At 32.9% G+C, this 17,348-nt stretch overlaps 3 protein-coding genes across 6 annotated transcripts; 1 reads left to right on the plus strand and 2 right to left on the minus strand.

Annotated features, from left to right (window-relative positions):
- The first annotated feature begins 345 nt into the window (after nucleotides 1–345).
- On the plus strand, nucleotides 346–1,239 carry LOC107403253 (F-box/kelch-repeat protein At3g17530). The gene has a single exon (XM_016010121.3). The coding sequence runs from the start codon at nucleotides 346–348 to the stop codon at nucleotides 1,237–1,239; it is 894 nt and encodes a 297-aa protein (XP_015865607.3).
- A 4,656-nt stretch (nucleotides 1,240–5,895) lies between these two features.
- On the minus strand, nucleotides 5,896–7,539 carry LOC107403255 (F-box/kelch-repeat protein At3g06240). The gene has a single exon (XM_016010123.4). The coding sequence runs from the start codon at nucleotides 6,846–6,848 to the stop codon at nucleotides 6,207–6,209; it is 642 nt and encodes a 213-aa protein (XP_015865609.2). The 5' UTR covers nucleotides 6,849–7,539; the 3' UTR covers nucleotides 5,896–6,206.
- A 624-nt stretch (nucleotides 7,540–8,163) lies between these two features.
- Nucleotides 8,164–16,918, minus strand: LOC107423493 (protein BONZAI 1). Of its 4 annotated transcripts, none has more exons than XM_016033059.4 (16): nucleotides 16,483–16,916; nucleotides 15,755–15,802; nucleotides 14,701–14,849; nucleotides 14,551–14,599; nucleotides 13,853–13,909; nucleotides 13,292–13,480; nucleotides 13,021–13,155; nucleotides 11,283–11,344; nucleotides 11,091–11,193; nucleotides 10,890–11,004; nucleotides 10,071–10,147; nucleotides 9,851–9,988; nucleotides 9,566–9,730; nucleotides 9,133–9,246; nucleotides 8,900–8,996; nucleotides 8,164–8,815 (listed from the first exon to the last, which is right to left on the minus strand). In XM_016033059.4, the coding sequence occupies exons 1-16, from the start codon at nucleotides 16,630–16,632 to the stop codon at nucleotides 8,715–8,717; spliced, it is 1,749 nt and encodes a 582-aa protein (XP_015888545.1). In that variant the 5' UTR covers nucleotides 16,633–16,916; the 3' UTR covers nucleotides 8,164–8,714. The 4 variants fall into 4 exon arrangements, 3 of the variants coding, with proteins under 3 accessions (XP_015888545.1, XP_048333619.1, XP_048333620.1); XM_048477662.2 differs by having other exon boundaries at nucleotides 15,755–15,909; nucleotides 16,483–16,621; XR_007242121.2 differs by lacking the exon at nucleotides 8,164–8,815 and having other exon boundaries at nucleotides 9,133–9,256; nucleotides 16,483–16,918.
- Between the last annotated feature and the right edge of the window lie 430 nt (nucleotides 16,919–17,348).

The following is a 17,348-nucleotide window of genomic DNA, read 5'->3' on the forward strand; positions in this document are numbered from 1 at the left end:
GGCGTGTGTAAGGACCCGGGCACATACATTAACCCTTTTAATATCAAAAGATAGAAATAAAAATTGAAAGAGGTTATTCGGTTAGAGATTAAATATTGGATCATTGTGTACCAATTTGAATATGGATACTCAATTAGTTGGTTTTTAAAACAGAAATGATGACAAATCGCTAGATATAAAAATTTTGGTAAAGAAATTTGATCACTCTAATTTACCCATATATATTTGGGAAAGTTATATATGCCATTATCTTGAAATTTTAGAATGCTCATAACATTTCTATTTTAACTTTAAAAGCGTCAAATCCTGCTGTAGCAGACGGTGAGAGATCTTGTCCGATTCAAGATGGTGTGTAAGTCATGGTTGCTTCTCATTAACAGTCCTTCCTTCATTGATCAACACCTAGAGGTGAGCAAGAAGAGCAATCTATGTTTCCTCCTCAACAGTCATCAGGAGGAAACCCACCAACAATCTATCTCTATAGTTTCTCATCAAACACTCATAGTTTTCGAAACCCACCGAGCAGTCTTATCCAGTCGAGGGAAAACTTGCTCTCAGCGTCTTCACATTGTAAGTTCTTGTAACGGTATTGTATGTCTTACATACAGCGAGAATTATGAGACTCTAGCACTTTTATGGAACCCTGCAACTAGACAAACGACAAAACTCCATGTCCCAAATTACTGCCACGGCCAAAGAGATCATAAGAATTGTAATGATACTATTGGATTCGGTTTTGATGCTAAAAACAATGATCTTAATGTAGTCTCAATTACTTATCCTCCCTGCCGTTTCAAAGCTAAGGTATACAGCTTAAAAACAAGTTCATGGACAAGAACAAGTTTTTCATCAAAGGATGCGGATTTGGTTATAACTAGTGTATCTTATTATGGTGTGTTCTCTGGTGGAATGTATTCATGGATAGCATCAATGAAAGAAAAAGGAAAAAGTATCTTGGAGGAGAAGAGAAAGATAATCTCATTTGACATGGCCAGTGGAAAGCTTATATTAACACCCTTACCTTGTAATACTACCGATAGACAGAGATATTTTACCATTATTCCCACATCGGCTCTTAGCGGATCATTTGCTAGTGTTTATGGTCATACTACTGGTATTGAGACGAGCGCATGGATGCTTGGTAAATATGGTGTTAAAGAGTCGCGGACTAGACTATTTGCTTTTTGGTTCACCACCTGCATACCAACGAAAATTTGGACTTCTGAACAACATTGGTAAATCGTTTCTAGTTATTCAAACAAGTAAAGATCGGTTGGATTTGTTAGATACTGCTACCCAACAAAGAATTAGTCTGCCCAATTCAAAAAATGGGACAATATTATTGCAGAGTGAAGGTAATTTTACGGAAAGCCTAGTTCCAATTAGCAAAACTATGGAGGAAATTAACGAGCTCCTAGTCTTCAAAGCGCATTAACTTTGATTTTGACATTTTTATGGATCATTCAAGAAATTTCATATTGTTATGCACAAATTGTGCAATTCAAATGGGATAAGGATTAAGTTTCCGTTAATCATCATAAGTCAATTCATGGTCCAATTTGCAACAACTCGAAAATTGAAGGTTTAAAAATAAATAAATTAAATTATTTATTTTCTATTCATATGTCATATCTTTTCTTTTCTTTTCTCTTTTAGTGTTACTTGGATGTGCTTTTTTGCTATATATGTGTGGAAGACTCTCCAAGAGTGATATAATCAGGAAATTTGGTTTTGTTCATATCCAAATTTTTTTTTTTTAAAATTCAGTAAGGATTAATTATTATAAAAATTCAAATTGAGTTTTATGAATAAAATTGCTAAAAAAAATGATAAAACTGATAAAAACATGTCTTAGTATAATTTAGGGGTTTAGTGACATGTATACGGACATCGTAGTGCAATTGCAAGAATAAAATAAAATTAAAAGGGAAAACAATATCCTTCTGTGAAATAAATTCCCAGCTGAAATATCCCTTTCACAAGTTTTGAATTTGGGAAATGATTTCTTTCTTTGGTAATGGGGTCAAACAAAACCAACTCTTGGTGTTCATTTTGTTTTTTTGTTCAAGTAACAGCTGGAGAGAGTTGATGTTACTCAATCCCATTTTCCGTTCAAGCTTGTTGGAAACAATTATAAACAGTTTAGTCCGAGACTTTTTAACACCACATTCACCAACCATCGATATAACATACTCTCTATCATCATAAAGACAATGGGTACAGCCCTAAGTGCAATTGGAGGAAAAAAAAAATTCATCTCATTTAATATCTCTTATCTCCAATTTCTTCTATCTTATTGTAGCTATTCCAACACTACCTCTTGCAAATTAATTTACACTCAATTTCTTAAAATATTAATTAGCACCCAACATATTTTTGGTACCAGAGCCTAACCCCTTAATTCTTCCTCATACATATTTCCAAAACCTCTTTGTAAGCAAATTCTTTTACAAGCTTTAACCATGGTCTCATCAAATCCTAAAATAAATCTTTTGTAAATTTAGTACCTGTATTTGATGGAGAAAATTATAATTTTGGAGTGTTCAAGTGAGAACCCTATTTATTTCTCAAGATCTTTGGGAAATAGTACAAGAAGGTTTTGTAGATTTATAAGAAGATGAATCCTTGACTACATGGACCCAAGCAAGGCAAAAAGAATACAAGAAAAATGTGAGGAAAGATGGAAGATCTTCACTCTTCATCCAACAGGGGGTGAGTAAATCTACTTTCCTAAAATGTTGGGTGCTAAAAAATCAAAAGTTGCATGGGAACTTCCAGAAAATGAGTTCCAAGGTTTTGAAAATTTTATCTCCATAAAGCTTCAATCTCTTTGGCAAGATTTTGATAATCTAGTCATGAAAGAAAGTGAAACTATATAAACTTTCGTGTCAAGGGTTTCAGAAATAATTAATCAAATTAAAAGCTATGGAGAGACCATTCAAGACAAATAATATTAATAATAATAATAATAATTGTTTAAAAAAAATTAAGAAGCTTGCTTTGAAAATTTGAGCATTGTCGCCACAGTTAAAGAATCAAAAGATTTGTCAACACTCACCCTTGTTGAACTTATGAGTTCACTTAAGGCCCATGAAAATAAGCAGATTTGCAGGAATAAAGTGGAGCAAGTTTTACAGTCAAATCTCTACATTTCAAGGAACAGAGAAAACAAAGGAGTAATTCAAGCTAGCAAGACCAAAGAAAGGGATACCAAACCGCTATTAAGTGAGAGGAAGTTAAAGAAAATTTCAACAACCAACGGAACAAACCCGATAATGTCAACCTTGGCTCAATTTGTTTTATTTGCAACAAATCTGGTCATGGATCAAAAGGCTGTCATTATAAATGCACCCAATAAACCACTCTCAAAGAGATTGTTGGTATCAATAAAAACATGAGAAAAATGAAGTAAATTATATTGAAGAAAATAAAGAAAAAAATATTACTCTCATGCATAAGCATGTAAAATGATTTAGAAAATATATAGTATTTGGATAATATGTGCAAATGATTCAGAAAGTACATCGTATTTAGACATATATTTCTTTACACTTTCACTTAATTAGAACTATATTTTCACCTTATTTGACAAAATTTTTAGAAAGTCAAAAGTAATTTTTAAAGTTTAAAAGCTGTTTCCGAAAATATTTAAATAATTTAAAACTTAAATTTTCAAATAACATAATTTATAAATAAACTAATACCTGTTTCCGAAAATATTTAAATAATTTAAAACTTAAATTTTCAAATAACATAATTTATAAATAAACTAATACTTATATAAAATGTACAATTAGGTTTAAATAACCTTTTAACAAGTAAAATAATATTTTCGCAAGAAAAAAAAATTTAATAATAACAATAATAGTAGTAGTAATAATATTATTATTATTAATATTAATATGATACATGAAGTGAAACCAACTAGTAATCATTGTTTTTGGAATCAAACCCAAATCCATATTCGGAACGATGACTACCTTTCTTGTTTCTTTCTCTCTCTCTCTCTCTCTCTCTCTCTCTTTGGCAGCAATTTGGTACAATTCTTGTATGTCTAGTTTCAGCGTTCCATAGAAGTAAAGTATCGTCCATTTTCTTTGGAAGCTGAAGATATATACAATACCATTACAGGAACCCAAAATCCTCCGAGACTCCGAGGTTGGACCCGGTAGGTTTCCAAAACTCCGTATAAGTTGTGTCAGAAGAAGAGCTGAGGAGCAAACATGCATTATTCTTTTTCTTGGTTACCTGTAGATGTTAATCAATGAAGGTGGGATGTTAATGAGGGAAAAACATGACTTGCACACACTCTTGCACCGCAGAAGATCACTCACTGCAAGCTTCAACAGCATTTGAATCACCAACTCTCCAGCAGATATTGAGTGTTTTTCTTGTTCAACATTATTTTTGCGAAGAAGAAACAAAGGCGGCTAATGGCAGAGGGACTGTTGGCTAGCTAGATATAGCTCTTTCATATATTATTTAGACTTACAAAAGCGCGAGATATCCGAATCATTTGATGGGCTTAGGCCTCTGGGATTTTTTTTTATAATTTAATTAAGAACATGGAATTTTTATTAAATGGTCTTTTAATGGGGTCCAATATAGGTCACAGGCTATTTTAAACTTTTAATCAACAACGTTATATAAGATATGGAAACAAAGTTTTATGAATTTGTACCAACTTTTTGTTTAATTTTTATATCCAAAACATCTATTGGAACTCTGAAACCTATCTTTGTAAAGTTCTGTAGTAAACAATCTCTGATATAAACAATCTATGCTCGAAGAGTTGATGATTCGTATCAAGTTAAAGCTTCCTATGAGAGATCAAATAAAAGAACGTATACATTTATTTTCTTTTGTTTCTGTCTTTGTTCTTGGTTTTCAAATTTTTTTTTTTTTTTTTTTTTTTTTTTACTTTTTCTTTTATATGTGTTGGTGGTATTCTGTTAGGAAATCATCAGGCTATTAAATATATTTATTTCAATAGCAAAAATATTTATTAGTATTTATTCAGTGCTACACATTATAATATGATTTGGGGGGAGAGGAAAGGATAATGATGGAGAAGAAAACTCAGGCAGGCCAAATAAATGGAGAAGGAAATGCTTCTAATCGTAAACAAACTTTAAGTACAATTTGACCATTAAAAGAAATTCATATTCATCCAATAATAAATCTTCTGAATTTACACAATTATGTTTCATATTTTTCTATATAATTATTGCCATTAAGAGGTAAAGGATTACTGCTAAATTCCTTGAACATGCTGTATACACATATTCGGACTTGCTCCACCAGACATGCATTTTGCTGCAGATGGTCTTGCTAATTTGTGTTCTAAGATAGATTTATGATGCCAATATCTAGATTCTTCCCTCCAATCTATTAGCCATATTCTCTTTGATGACACTCTTGGTTTGTTGGATCATGTTTGGTCTCTCTTTAGCTTTTGGGCTTAAGCCGCCCTGGGTACCCAAAAAATAAAAATAAATTAATAAATTAATAAAAAAAGGAAGAAAAAAAGAAGCTGCGGTTGCAAAACCTAGATGAGGTCTTGACAAAGACTCCAAATGAAGATTGTACAGCCTACGAAACACTACATATTTAACCAATAGATCTTGGGATGGCCTACAAAAAAATGTTAGGCTTGTATTGAATGAGTCTCATCAACTGGAAAGTTAATCGTCACTATAAGATGGTCGTTCTATTTATTTTTCACAATTTAAAAAGTAGAGACATAAGTTTATGGTATATGATTAAAGAAAGAGTATTGTTTTCTATTATAACCGTCGGTGTCTACAACAATAAATAGTTGGGTTTTATTTTGAATGCCACTTTTAAAACTATAGGACTAACTCTGTATTTTTTCAATTAATAATAATAGCTAGATGAGATTCAACAATTATGAATATTTTTTTCCATAAAATGAAATATATACATCATGGTACAGCTAGCAATAGCACTGTCCTAAAGCCCAAAAAAAAAAAAGCTTGCAATAGCACTGTCATGTCTACAGAACAAAAGGAAAAAGCAAAGATAAAATACCTCATTAATTACCGCATAGTTCAGTTGAAAAAAAATAAAATAAAATAAAAGATTGTAAACCTAGTCTAAACTAACACACTGTGACGATCGCTGACTCATATACTACTCCTTCAAACTTGTTTCTGATCGGAATAGGAACTAGGGTTTGTGCAAATTTAGCAACAGCCTCCAATACAACCCTGTTTTCGAAAAAATGGCAACTCCCTGATCTGGTACTGAATTGAGCAAACAGCATACAGTTTCCTCCAAGACTTCTTAACATCATACTCGCCAAGTATCCAAATACTATATTGGTCACCAAAAACACTGCTGATAACAGCAAGTGATCCATCAATGGCAGTCAGGAAGTTGCTACAATCAGGCTTACTGTCACAAATAACACTAGGCAAAGGTGTTAATATAAGAACTCCACTGCCAATATCAACTGACATAATCTCTTCCTGCACAACAACATCTCCATTTCCAGCTATCTTCTCCCTCCTCAATATCCAAGAACACATCCCACCAACGCACTCACCACATGATCCTCTTGGCTTAATACCAACATAATTATCCTTGAAAATAATACTAACCCATTTCCATGCTTGTCCTTTTTTCAAGCTGTAAATCAAAATCCTAAACATACCATCTTTACTGCGATATGTTGATGTATCAACCATGACAATCTTGCAATCATCGTTTTTGGAATCAAGACCGAAACAAGCAGCAGTATAATCAATATCCCCAGTATATTCTCTGAAGGGTTGGTTAACAATTTTGGTTTCTTTGGTCTCAGGGTGCCACAAAAATGTGGCCATTTTGGTTAAAAAAAAAAAAAAAAAAAACACAGAAAACTATTGCAGTAACCCACAATCCTTAGTTTTTCGATTTGATGGGGATTAGGAAAAACTTGAAGAATTTCATTTGCAAATTCAGGAATATTGCTGAAATCTAACTCATCTCCATTAAAATGAATAATGTTGTCTTTCTTAGGGATGCTGTTGATTACCTGAAGGTGTTGGAGGATGAAGGTGGAGCTGTTGATGAAGAACAACCATGATTTGGAGACCCTCTTGCAGTGGATAAGATCTGTCACTCCCAGCTTTAACAGCACCAACTCGTTGGGCAGAGATTCCATCTTCTTCTTCAAACAGGGTTACGACCGATTGTCTTTCGTTGATTTTCCAGGAATAGAGAAAATAGGCAAGCCAAGCGGAACAGACGCATAGAGATTTTTTTTGCTAGAGAATAAAGCGTCTGAGATTTTGTGAGGTTTATGAATCTTTAGGGATTTGAATTGGGTTTTTTCTTTTTACCCAACTGTATTTGGACCTCTCTAAACCAACAAATTCATCTACCCATTTTTAATGGAATATATGTATATACAAGTTCACCTTTATTAATTTTTTTTTTTTTTTTGAATAAATTACCTAAATATAAACTATCAATTTTTTCTACTTCTTATGATTCAAATGCGTATTCTCATTGGTACAAACAGAGATACTCTACCACTGAAGCCAACCCACTTCATTCATCTTTATTAATTTGAAATCACCATTTCCTTTTGCATCTCTCTTATAGAAATGGTTAAATAGAAAAATTAAACATAATGGTTGGCTACCGGTAGCCGTTATTTAGAGACTCACATATTGGTGGCCAAAAACACCCCTTTGGGATTTGAGAGAGCAACAGAGCCAACCAAATTTTATTAGATTAAAGTAATTGAATTGGATTGGATTTGAAATCTAGTCAACAGTTACCTCAAAAATCGTTACCGTATTATGTATTTACCTTTTAATTAATAAATTATTAATTAGTCATTAGTAATATGTATTGATATAATTCTGACGTCTGATTCAAAAGGATTGATGTCGTTTGGCTTTTTTTTTTCTATGCAAGATCTATCTTTTGACAAGAAACAAAAAATGTATTGATATGGTTCAAAATATATTAACAAATTATATTTCTGTTTAATGTTAAACTTACGTAATTGATTTGTACTTGACAAAACGCATGCAATAAAAACATATTAAAACAATTAATCCAATATAATCGCTTCGTTGTAGATCCACTCCACACATGTTTGTCGAAGCTGCCAAGAATCGACATGTTTTTATTTTCGAAGGATGATGATCATGCTTAAATTTTATGTATTTATACACTTCTCAATGTGAATGTTCAAGCGATAGCAATAACATGGATTTCCTTTCAGAAATACGCATCTGAAAATTATGATAGACAGGACAAGTAGACAAGGGAATGCTTGAAAACATGGAAACCTTAATAAACCCCAAAAAAAAAAAAAAAAAAAAAAAAGACTTCTGAGATTTCATATTTCACATCTTTTTCTGTAAATTGTTGACAATGAGAGAAGAAACTTGTTGCTGAATTCCCTGACCCATGCCCTAATCATTTTTCATCTCTATGCTTTTACAGTTAACCAAAAGCCGATGAGAAAGAAAGGTGAAGCACTAAACAACTGTAGTTGCAAAACTTACAGTGAAGTCTTCTTGTAGACCCCAAAATAATTTGTGCAGCCAGCCATCCCCTACTGAAATGTGATTAAGCAACCTAAAATATTCTTCATATAAAACCACCAGATTTTGGTATGGCCTAAAAAAATATTGACTCGTATTGCAAGAAAAAAAAAATACTGGAAAATTAATTTTCATATGTACAATACATTAATCATCAACATTCGGTTTAATATCTCTCGTTCGCATGTAGGTCAGAAATTGAGATGGCAGTTCAGCTAGAAGTGCTTGAACAACAGAAATTTCTCCACCTGCAAAATATATGTTACTGCCTGCCTCGAAAAATGATCAACAAAATTTCTATTAAAACTTGGCTTCCAAGATAACCGACTTACTCTGTACATCTCGGAGTGGAACAAACTGGACAATATCACGTGAAGCAACACGTCCAGTAGAGCTTTCAAGTCTGTCTCCCTTATCAGCATCTAAAATCTTTACAAATAAAAGCAGTTGAGATTACCAGCTTCTTAGATTAACGGACCCTCTAGTCAAGCATTGAGTGTGCAGCAATAGCACTTGGTAATATAATGAGATATATCAGTGTAAAATGTGAATATAAATAGGATACCTCCATTTCTTTGAAGTCTGCTCCTCCAACTCCAATAATGAGGATTGACAGTGGAAGATCAGATGCCTTCACAAGTGCATCTTTGGTTTCTTGAAGATCCGTTACTACTCCATCCTACAACAGTCTTGACATATTTTAGATAATGTAGAAGTGGGCACTCAGAGAAAAGAAAAAAATCATACATATACATATTTATATGAAGTTGGGATTCCATTAACATTTGTTCATCAGGTGCATAAAATATGATTCTGCAACCATTTTGAGGAATAAGAAACTTCAGTGGGTAAAAGAATCTCAGAAGAGGGGCAGAGAATATGAAAACAACATAGGATAGACTAATTAAAAAATTACAAACCATAAATATCAATCATAATCATCTATAATAGTATCAGAAATAAAATGGAAAAAACAGCCAACATTTAGTAATTGTTACCGTGATAATTAATAAAACAAAGTATTTCTGTCCACCATTTGCAAGAGATTGGCTGGCAATCAATGCAGCATGGCTAATCACAGGTCCAAATAGAGTGGGCCCTGCAAGAGAAACATTAAGCAGTGCACTTGTATATGCCATCATAATTCCTTGGATTCCTTCAACCTGAGGGAAATAAAGCTATATATGGTTAGTAAAGAAAGACATGCTGTGCATTGTGAGGGAATACTAGAAAATCCATCTAGTAAGTAGTAGTTGCAAGTTTAGGTCTTTGGACTCGTCTACCTCACAGTAATGACTACTTCCATTCAAGTTGAAACAATGAGAGACAGGGCCATCAATTGGTCGGGCTCCAAATCCCCATGCAGGGAAGCGCTTATCATAGTCATAAAACTGTAGGACCTCACCAACCTCTACAATTGCCTGGGAAACAATTGGTCAACCACTATATGAATTAAACGAATAAAATTTTCAAAAACTGTAAGAGAACGGAGTCATTTCTCACCTTCTGATATGCATTTAGCCTTCCTGAAGGATCTATATAATGCAGAGAATCAGGCAGACGAGGATTTCCATTCGAAGCTGATAAAGAAGGAAGCAAAGGGAGTCAACATGTATATATTGAAGAACCTAAAAGCCATACACATTTAATACGTATTCAGAATAAGTGTCAACTTTTTTCCATTCCAATAAATGAAGTGCAAACATATGATTTCATAAACGAACAAAAGTAGCTTCCAATAGTTAAACAAGGACTAAGAGCATTCCTAAAGGACTCTTTAAAATTTATAATAAAGAGCATCTTTTGATATAACTAATAAAATTTAAAAATGCTCTCCAATAAAACTGTCTATTTATGCTCTTTATTTTTATTTTTTCTATAAACATTTATTGTTTTACTTGTAACTTCTTTTTTTAATATAAGTTACCTACCTCTTAAATATTATAATAGTGGCATAGGAAAATGTGCTACATTCAATTAAATTTATATAATATTGAAATAAAGAGTGGTTTTAACTCTGTACATTTGGAGAGCCAAACCAACTCTTTATATCAAAAAGTCAAAATAAAGTGTCCATTGGAGCTCTTTTTTAAATGTTGTCTCTTTAAAATAAAGAGTATGACACATTGAAAGAGCCCTTGGGGATGCCCTAAACAAATTATAACTGAGTGTAAATTAGCATGTAGAATTAAAGAGTTAAAGCATTGAGTATACTCTGACACCTAGTCTGCAACATACATATTGACAAGATACAAAAAGGAACTTTTTAAGGCAAAACAAGTATCAGCAGCAACTTTTATGTATGGACGCATGAATGAGCACCTGTGAAATCAATAGCCACCATGAAGTTTAATTCATAGCCCCCTGCCAAGTAATCCAGGAAAGTATGTTGCACACTAACAGAAAACTTGTCAACAAACAGCTGGCTCTTTAGCACCTGCATTGAAGCATGCAAACTTATAAAACTAAAAGCAGAAAGAAAACTTCAGAATGGGATAACAGTACAATTCATCTCATTATGACCTTGTTATGGTTTTCATGCCCAACAGAAGTTGGTAAGAACAAGTTTTCGCCTTGTCTGCTAGAATGAAGTTTCTCCAAGTCCGCCAGTGATTTTTGAACTTTCCTAATAATTCAACAGCAGACGAGCAAACTCAGCAACCAAGTTCAAATAAGGAAATCAGATGCCAAAACAAATAGAGAATATCGATTTACCCAATCAAATCATGCTTCCCATTGCTATTGAAGTTGAAACACTCTATTACTAGAGGATTTTCCTGTAAATTAATTGAATAGAATTAAAATGATAAAGCTATCAATAAACAGATAAGAAATCACAAACACTGAAATCTGTCAACGTGAACAAAGTGATTGATTATGTTCAATTTTTTACTCCTCTTGAATTAAGACAAGATTTATGCTCTGCTCCATATGCACAAAAACAATCATATCACACCTAATCTACTATTAATTTCCTATCAAAATACTTGATTTCTGACCAGAATGATACATTTGCAGCCAATTTTGAGTTCACCAATAATTTGCAAACCATATTAATCTTCAAATCACACTCATTTTCTTCCTTTCACCAAAGATTTATGCTCTGCTCCATATGCACAAAAACAATCATATCACACCTAATCTACTATTAATTTCCTATCAAAATACTTGATTTCTGACCAGAATGATACATTTGCAGCCAATTTTGAGTTCACCAATAATTTGCAAACCATATTAATCTTCAAATCACACTCATTTTCTTCCTTTCACTCTCTATTTCAGTCTTCAATCATTATTTTCCTTTATTATCCATTAAAATATTAGAAATCGGGTATAAACCAGAACTGAGACCCACCACTAGCAAATAAATTCCAACCAGCAGTACTGACTACCAAGAAAATTAATACATTGCCAAACAAAGTGATAATTTTTGTACATTGACCAGTGAAATGAAAATTGAATTATTTGAATCATCCCAATTTCTTAAAGCTTCTGTGAAAAAGCCGATAAAAAATAATTGAAATAATCATTTGATAATTGGTAATACTGCGAAAAGATGCTCAAATTGAGTAGAACCACCTATAAAGCATTTGGTTATTAATAATTTCATCATGGAAGTCAAAATGATCAAAAATTTGAAATGAACACGATAATAAAAGAAAGTGCAAGGAAATTTATGCAAAAGAATGGTTTGGAACTTTTATAGAAAGATTGAAGCTGATGCATCATTTAGGGGGGAAAAATCATGAAAACAATAATTTTTAAGAATATTCCTCAATAATGTCTTCAAAATTGATCATGTAATAATAAAAGCTAAACCACAAAGCACTTTTAGAAGTTTATTGATGCAGAGAAGCCTTATATGAAGCATCAAATTTCCAAAATAACAGACAGTGACATAATATAAAGATGGAAAAGAAAGGCTGCCAAAAGAAATGCAAGAAAGAATTTATGAGATGTGGAAAAGTATGCCATAGCCAATAACTTGATCATATTACTCCTATTGACAATCAAACTTGTAAAATCTATGTTCTATTAGCTTGATATGCATAATTGGATCCTCTTCTCAATTACTTATCTTTAGTGATGACAGTAGCTTAACACGGTATCAGAGTTTGGTTTTGTTTAGTTTCGTGTTCAAATCATGATAAGCTTTGTTTCTACTAATTTATCTATATGTGTGAAGACCGGGATTTGCATCCAACTTTTCTGTGGACCTATCTGTGAAAAGGAGTGTTAAAAATACTTTCTATTGGCTTGATATACATATTGAGTCTCCTTATCAGCTTAAGTTTTTTACATTAATGGGAACTTAATAAAACTCAACAAGCAAACAGAAACTTGGAATATCCCAGTCAACAAAAAGCATATGTAGGATGCCTGCACCAGGCAGATGGGTATTCGTGTTTCGCAGCAAGCTAGACTTCCATCTCCCTAAGGGAAAGTAATTTACCTTGCTTCCAACTTTTTGAATATTCAAAAATACTGGTTTCCATATCGGTTTGAGCTCATTCTTTAAGACTTCTGTTCTGCATACTGGAATTTTGGTCCCACCCTCCCCAACCTTTGATATAACCAAAAATGGGTCCTACAAGATGCCAAAAGATAACCCAAATCATATCATTCCACATTTTTCCCTTTTTTTGGGCCAACAGCCAGGCATGCAAGTGATATCAGTAAAGTTAACCAAAATATAAAAGACATAAGAATCCAATAGCCCCTACACTTCTTGAGAACAGGTCCTTGTATTCCAAATCTGAACACCGTAATATCATCTCTGTGGTAGTCTTTGAACTAATGCATTCCTCAGCATGCACAATAATCTTTCCATGCTTTCGGGGTCGATTTGATCTGCTAGAACCTTCTCTTTGTTCAAGATCTAAGCTCAATGTCCTGTCTGATCTAGTCATTATCTGCAAGAATGGAAAGAACAATTACATGACAATCTACTGGATACTTGTCACTTTTGTAAATGCATAAATTGAAGAGCTCTAGATGAAGTACATTTAGATTAAATATTGTAATGCATGCAAGCTAGTAACTAAATATAAGGAAACAGTTCTGAAAGTATGCATCTCTAATTTTATTAGTTAAAAAAGAACCAAAAAAGAAAATCTAGTTCAAAATTTTCTCACATCAGAGATCCAATTTTTGGCATCACCTGTTATCAAAGACCCAAAAATGCCTTTTTTTTTTTTTTTTCTCTCTGTAGAACATCAAGGAGGTCTACATTAATAATGCCTGACAGTAAAAGAAAACAAAAATTGATTGGTTTTGTGTCATACCTGAGACAACACGCAAGTTGCCTCACCAAGAAATTGTTGCTCATCCAGCTTAAGCATCTGTGCAAGTAAAATCATGCTTTATCATATACATCTAGTAAATAAATGAGAATAATAGTAAAAGACAAAATATGTTGAAATTATAGACCTAATTTTATAGATCTGGCAATAAGCATATTATTTATACATCCTCTCCAAATGCCCACATCACTTGTAGTTCAAAAAAGTCTTCAAATTTTCAAAGGGAGGACATAAGAGAATTTGATAGCATTTTAGTAGAAGGAATAATTTTCCCAAATTAAGAATGCTTTGTTTTAGTTTCCATGATAATGATAAAAAGGAAAAAGTTTTAAAACTCTAGTTTATATCAGTTTGACAATTAGTCACTCTCTTTTCACTTGGCTATGTTGGACCATTCACTATAAAGGCATCTCATCCTCATTGGCGATATTTTTATTCGGGACTAAAACTGTAAGGAATTACGCAATATGTTGATAAACCAAAAAATGTTCAAGCTTTTATCATTACAAGCAGGTCCATCATCTTTTACCATAAAATATGTCATCCATCTCTGAAATGGCTTAACATGTCTATTGAAAATTCAGTAAGGGTACATGATATTAGTCAGTCAATAAACCATTTCTTGATCAACAAAAAGAACAACGATAAAAATGCACGAGCACGAGATCAGAATATTTTACCTTCACATCAACATTGTGAAACTGAGTATCAACATCATATACACGAAACCTGTGAAAGAAAGATAAACTCAAAGCATACATCATTGTGAAATTAATATGTGCACATCTTGTGACATCAGGATTGAAAGAGGCAAAAGTTTCCAAACTTACACCAAAGTCTGTACAACCTCAAAGTGATAAGTGATATTATGCTTTGTGATCCATGCAGGATTGACTGAATTTAAAACCACTTCAGTACGGCCAAGCTCTGAAAGTGCTCCATCTCTTCCTTTTTTGTAAATAACCACCATAGGATCACTCTAATGCAAAATAAATAAATAATAAACAACAGATAGACCTTTTACCTTTTTCTGAAACCAAAACTAAAAATAGAAAAGATGGATATAATACAGCTAATCCAATAGAGAACAGCATACAAAGTGGTCATGCTTAAGTTGGGCAAAGTAATTTCACTATTATTCACTAGTTCTCTTAAAGCTAAAAGGTTTAGTTTACTGCTTATACAAACTCTGATATTTTCAACCAGGATGCGGATTTTACATGTTAGATTTTTTGTTAGATTTAGAAAACTCTATCGCAGGTAGTGTCAGTAAATCCATTACGAATACAATTTTGACTTACAATTGAATCCTATAAATTTGAGGTACGCTTCCCCTCTAGATCTTTCCTATGCCTTATATAGAAGGAAAATACTACAAACTTTACGAAAATCCCTGGCCTTGTTGTATGGGGCTATATATTCAAAAACAATCAGTGAACTTTCACATATCCATCATCACCTTGTACAAGAGAACAGATTCGCCTATCATAAAATGTCTCCAAGAGAAATTTTCGATTAATCCCTATAAATATCAAACCAAGTCAAGGACTAGATTTTATCAGGAATCAATTCCATCTCTTTAAAAGATCTAAGCTTAGATTCGATGACCAATTTTGTAATGAAATTTGTGATTTTCAGTGAAACAGTGAAGTAAAAAAACAGCGCTACTATTCGATGAAAGAACAATTCATGTTGAAACACACTAAATCAAGTTAGAACATAAAAAATACTCTCAAATTGTACAATCCCGTGAAGCTCTAAAACTGGAACACAAATCTTAAACTTATTTAGAGGTGATGGTATACATATGAATATATGACTACAAAGTTTAAAATAATAACATAAAATACCAAGGTAAAGCTATTATCATGCAAAGAAACAAACCTTGGAGAAGTAATCCCGATCAAGCAAGTCCGAAGCAGAGAACGATAGCTGCATGTGAATTGTTTTAGCAGAGGAAATGAGTATGACAAATTTGCTATAAATACATTAACATCCTTGTTCATCCCATTTAATACAGTACCAGAAGCACTAGAAACCTATACAGAAAACAACAATTGAATAAATTTGATTTTGAATTCAAAGGGGAAAAAAAGAAAAAAAGCTGGTTTGAAAGGTTCTCATCAACAAACTACCTTATTACTCAAAATAATTCATCAATCCACCATCAAATAGTGGGAAACATTTCAAGAACAGACACCAAATATGCTAAACTTCAAGGAAAATAATACAATTCACTGCGTACTTGCTTAGAAACTATACCATTTGCAAAATCATAGTCAAAATGAAAACCATTGAAATAGGAAACAAGAAGATGCAACAAAATATGTCGAAAGTAATGCGGATTCCAAAGCTCCCAAAGATCTCAAACATGATCAGATACTATCCAAAATGTTTCAAAAGCTCAAACACATTAAACAGTCAAACAAAAAAAATTCACAGAAAAAAAAAAAAAAAAACCAAGCCACTCCAGAAAAATCCACAAGAAATGCCATCGGCTTTCTTGCAAAATACAAGCAACACAAATTCAACAGTAAACAGAATACAAAAGAAAATCAGCGAGACACACAGAGACAGAGAGAGACAGAGAGAGAGAGAGAGAGAAAGCGAACCTCGATCTCGGAGTATAAGCCATGGAGGCCACGGGAGAGAAGGATATATTCAACGGCGTCGTTTGAAGCGTCTCTGGAGTTGGCCTGCGAAGTGGCGGTGCCGCCGACGGCCATCCGACCACCGGCGACATCGGAGCAGCAGTTTCCCATTTACCAATTTGCCCCCCAAACCACCAAAATGAAAACCCAAAAAAACAAAAAAAATAAAAAATATAGAACAGTTTTTTCGTTCCGTTTGAGCAGAGCCAAAGGCAAAGAAAAGCAGCTCTGCTGACTATGGACAATGTTTTAATTACAATTTGTTGCTTGATTTATATACCGATTGGGTCCTTTTACTTTTCGTAGCGCTTTCTCGGAGTTGGAGGCGATTTCTTTTTCGCTTCACAAAAACTAAAAAACAAAAACGAAAAAACGGAAAACAATAATCGGATTTTTGGTTTAAAAAAATAAATAAATAAATAGTGAAGTTTCACGTTGACTATGACTAAGACCATGTATTTGGGTGCAGGTCGTGGTCTTTTTTTTTTTTTTTTTTCTATTTTTAAGTTTCTTTGTCTTATACCTGTACAATTTTTAAAAAACGCGTTTTCTTTACAAAATCTCACAGAAATAGAAACTTTGCACTTTAATCCAACCGTGTTCTCTCACTTTGCTAATTGCTACCTGTATTTCTTCCTTTATCCTTTTAAGCTATGCCTTCATGGACAGGCACGCCCACTATAATAGAAGTCAATTACCTTAATCTACTTTTCATAATGACTTATACAATACCATTACATATAATTCATTTGATATAACTAATTAATTACATATAATATAACCAATTTAATTTCAACCAGTTTATCTAATATAGCGAAATTAGTTAT

Source organism: Ziziphus jujuba, chromosome 3, assembly GCF_031755915.1.
Source record: "Ziziphus jujuba cultivar Dongzao chromosome 3, ASM3175591v1".
Taxonomy (NCBI): Eukaryota; Viridiplantae; Streptophyta; class Magnoliopsida; order Rosales; family Rhamnaceae; genus Ziziphus; species Ziziphus jujuba.

Coding starts and splice junctions, on each gene's coding strand:
- LOC107403253 (XM_016010121.3), top strand. CDS start 346: ATGGTGTGTAAGTCATGGTTGCTTCTCATTAACAGTCCTTCCTTCATT.
- LOC107403255 (XM_016010123.4), bottom strand. CDS start 6,848: ATGGCCACATTTTTGTGGCACCCTGAGACCAAAGAAACCAAAATTGTT.
- LOC107423493 (XM_016033059.4), bottom strand. CDS start 16,632: ATGGGAAACTGCTGCTCCGATGTCGCCGGTGGTCGGATGGCCGTCGGC. Junction 15,803..16,482: donor GCTTATACTCCGAGATCGAG/GTTCGCTTTCTC, acceptor ATTCACATGCAG/CTATCGTTCTCTGCTTCGGA. Junction 10,148..10,889: donor GGTGGCTATTGATTTCACAG/GTGCTCATTCAT, acceptor CTTCTTTATCAG/CTTCGAATGGAAATCCTCGT.